Source organism: Brassica rapa, chromosome A04 (assembly GCF_000309985.2).
Source record: "Brassica rapa cultivar Chiifu-401-42 chromosome A04, CAAS_Brap_v3.01, whole genome shotgun sequence".
NCBI classification, from domain to species: domain Eukaryota; kingdom Viridiplantae; phylum Streptophyta; class Magnoliopsida; order Brassicales; family Brassicaceae; genus Brassica; species Brassica rapa.
The window spans coordinates 7,376,216-7,379,874 of NC_024798.2; the positions used below are offsets into that span (position 1 = coordinate 7,376,216).

A 3,659-nucleotide genomic window follows, 5' to 3' on the forward strand; every position below is an offset into this window, starting at 1 on the left:
AATATCATTCAGTGAAGAAAATAACCAAAATAAGTTTTATTAAAGGGTAAAACTATATTTTTATCATAGAGTTAACTAATCTAGACTTATGGTTTAGAGTTAAGGAATAAAGTTACGGGGATAAGATTTCAAATTTAAAAAAAAAATATATATATATTAAAATTTTCAAAATAAAAAAAGACTATTTTAATCATTTTTAAGTTATTTTTTGTGACAAAAACTAAAAAAAAAACTATTTGAGAGAGTTGTCTTTTTGAATAATTTATAGTTTTAACACGAGTGTTGTTTTATAGTTCTCCAAGAATTTTTTTTCTGAACTATTGAAATATAAAATTTTGTTTTAATTAATAACTAAAATTATAAATAAAATTTTCAACTAAACTAAAATCAAAGCGAAATAAAGCTATTCCGAACTGAACCAGAATAAATTTAGATAAAATCTTGTCAAAGAGTTTTATTAGAACTAAATTAACTTAACCAAACCAATTTGAACCGGGAATAAACCAAAATTTTAACTGAAGTGTCCACCTCTATAATACGAGTCATCCTAAGGAAGTATGGCTATTGATCTGAGGAATTGCATCCGTTTTCATCTCTCCACATTTTTTTCCATATAATTGTTCTGTTTTACAATCAACAGATTCACACTCCATTAGAGTAAATGTTATGTTTGTATATAGTGTTACAGAACCACGCTTCTTATATAATCAGTCTCAAATCTTACATTTAGGACAGTTTTTAATAAGAGAGATGACGGAATATACAAAATATCTAGGAACCTGTGGTGTGTGATTCAATCATGGACTTAGCAATCCACAAGAGGCCAGGGTCATTGCGTTTCAGTACCAAATATGGTTCCTGTGCTCCTGTGCCTTCCCGTACCATCTCTTCCCCAAAGCCAACCACAGAAAGGATCTCAACCGCAGCTGCAAAACAATCCCGGTTTAACACATTCATACACAATCAGTGATCAGAAGAAGAGGGAGAAGGAAAAAAACCTGCGAAGTTGAGTATCTTGCGCTTAATTGCAGGGTTTCCCTGAAATGGCATTCATGTAGACGAACATATCAGACGTTTGATATATTGATAACTCAAATAAAGAAGTATGCTGCATCAGAAACCTATTGAGTCTACATACCTTACGCAGCCTTTTGAATTTCATTTCATTTGGTTGCTCAATGATGTTCCTGGACCATACCAAAAAAAGAAGAAGAAGAAATCAGCATCTTCATTCACATAACAACGGACTTTAATTTGTAGACAAGCTTGAAAGTTTCCGAGAGTGAGTGTACCTCACTATTTTAAGAAGCATTTGTAGCACGTTGGTTGCTTCACCGGAGCTGGCTCCAGTTTTCAAGGCATTTATAGCTTTCGTGAGACGGTTAGAAACGATGGTAACAGAGTCTTGGATCCTCTGAATCTCCATATCATCTGGAACTGGCTCGTCAACCTCAGTGGTTGTTTCATCTGCAATGGTTTCTCCAGGAGGTCTATTCAAATTACCATCCGACACAACTGCGTCATTTGCTATTTCCATGTTTTCAACTTCCGCTATACTTGTGCGTGTTTCCACATCATCTGGATCAGGTTCAGCAGGATGGGAAACACCACTGGCGATTTCAAGCGATCCCAAGTGATGTTCTGGTGTTGATGCATCTTCAGTGGTGTCGTCAGGATCAGGCTCAAGCTCACTCCTAGAATCAGAGTGAGCTTCAGGGAGAATTTGCTGTTTATTCTCATCAACCGAGTCATCAGGATCAGGTTCCTCTCTCAGTTTCGAAGCACCAACGTCACTAGTCTGGGAGAGACGGTGATAAGCAGCAGCAACAGACGATTGACGAGCATTTCCCAGATGATCGTATTGATTTCCACCAAGTCTCTGACCAAAGTTTTCATCTCCAATTTCATCAAAGAATCCCTCTTCATCATCAAAGTCCTTAGTAGCTTTCGCTCCATTCAAAGTGTGACCCCTTGATTTAGTCCAATCTAAGCTTTCAGCTTCTTTGTTCAACTGCCTCACAAACACATTCATTTGTAAAAGTCTTCAACAAACTAAAACTGAGATAGAATTCACCGATTTCATATATATAAATATTACCTGACTATCAAGAGCATAAAAGTTTTCATCATGCTCCGTGTATACCATGTGAGCCTGACATTTTGATTCGTATGAACTATTAGCTCTCAAATATTCAGAGTTAGAGCAGAAATATTCAGATCTTAGCTGCGGAGTGATGAACTTATTACCAGCTCATGGAGTAGTGTCTTTTTGATGCTCTGGTACTTCCTGAATCCCTTTAGATCATCAGTCCGAAGACGTAAAGAGATCTCTTCTCCTTGATTCTATCAGCCAAAGCAAGAACATTTGAGAAACTCAAAGCAAGAACACACACAAGAAGTGAATGCGTACCTTGTTAAAGCCAAGAAGACATTTAGGACTAACACCAACATAACCAACAGGAGCAAGTTCCGTCATAATCCCTACTCTCCAACGATGCTATAGAATACAAAATGAAACTGATTAGTATATTGTATCCGGTTTTTGGCAAGAATAAGTTTATATATAATATAAATAACAACCTTGTTCATAATAGCGATAATACCAGGGTCGGATGCAAGCATGTGCATTCTCTTTAAAGCATCAGCAGGAGTAGGGTTTAACTACAAGAACAAACATCTCAGGGGGTCACTTTAAATTCCAAATGATAAACATTAACTTCATCTACCTTGAGGAGAAAGAAAGAAAGAGGGTCATAGTGACTAACCTCTACACCGGGGAGTTGAAGAGTGCGGAAGCCGCAGAAGATGTAAGGCCCCTGTGGGAGCTTGATTGAAGTGCTGGAGAGCTTCTTTAGCCTAAGCCTTCTTCTCTCCTCGTCCTCGAAGCCAAGTATTCTCATGTCGGGCGTTGCATCTTTTTGAACTCCATTGACCTCTTCTTCAGTCACTCCCATCATTCTGATAGTTTTGCCCTAAAACCAAAGAAAGAAGGAATTATTACAAAACACACAAATTTTATCAGACAAAAGAACATTTTGTGAGGAATGATGATGCAAACCTCAACGATGGAAGATTCGTGCAAGGTCAAGCGGAGGTGCTCGTCAGAAAAGGGAAGTATCAAGTTTGAGCCTTTTTCATTTAACCGAGGAACGATCAGACGGAGCGTCTCCGCCGTGACGGCCGTTAACTTTCGCAATTCATAACCCAGTTCCTTCAGATTAGCATTGGGATCGATCTCAATCGTGTATGTGTTTCCTCTCCACATAACAGAGACTTTCATTCTTCTTCCAGATGAGAAGGGACATAGATCAGCAGGAGAAGGATCGACCAATAACAAATAAAGTTTTACATCCAGCGAATATTCAATTTCGAATCACGAAAAGATGATTGATTGAGTCATACCTCAATTTCGGAAGTTGGTGAGCGTTTGTGGCGGTGGCGGTGGCAAATTGTAACTAACAAAAAATTTCCAATCAGACAGAACACGAAGATTATATTAGATTTGTAGGAACGAATTATCCTTCTGACTTGTCAAAGAAGAAATATAGATGGAGGGATCTGGAGAGAGAGAGAGGGAGAAGGTTTTGGGTTAATTATTATTTGATAATGACGTATGCACATACGATGAGAGATATGTACCAGGACGATTTTTCTTAGAG

At 37.7% G+C, this 3,659-nt stretch overlaps 1 protein-coding gene across 3 annotated transcripts; it reads right to left on the reverse strand.

Annotated features, from left to right (window-relative positions):
- Positions 1 to 570: 570 nt before the first annotated feature.
- On the reverse strand, positions 571 to 3,659 carry LOC103849202. Of its 3 annotated transcripts, none has more exons than XM_009126015.3 (11): positions 3,403 to 3,659; positions 3,059 to 3,281; positions 2,766 to 2,972; positions 2,581 to 2,661; positions 2,411 to 2,497; positions 2,248 to 2,343; positions 2,099 to 2,152; positions 1,293 to 2,011; positions 1,139 to 1,187; positions 999 to 1,038; positions 571 to 926 (listed from the first exon to the last, which is right to left on the reverse strand). In XM_009126015.3, the coding sequence occupies exons 2-11, from the start codon at positions 3,278 to 3,280 to the stop codon at positions 772 to 774; spliced, it is 1,710 nt and encodes a 569-aa protein (XP_009124263.1). In that variant the 5' UTR covers position 3,281; positions 3,403 to 3,659; the 3' UTR covers positions 571 to 771. The 3 variants fall into 3 exon arrangements, with proteins under 3 accessions (XP_009124263.1, XP_009124262.1, XP_033146084.1); XM_009126014.3 differs by having other exon boundaries at positions 3,059 to 3,284; XM_033290193.1 differs by having other exon boundaries at positions 3,059 to 3,288; positions 3,403 to 3,655.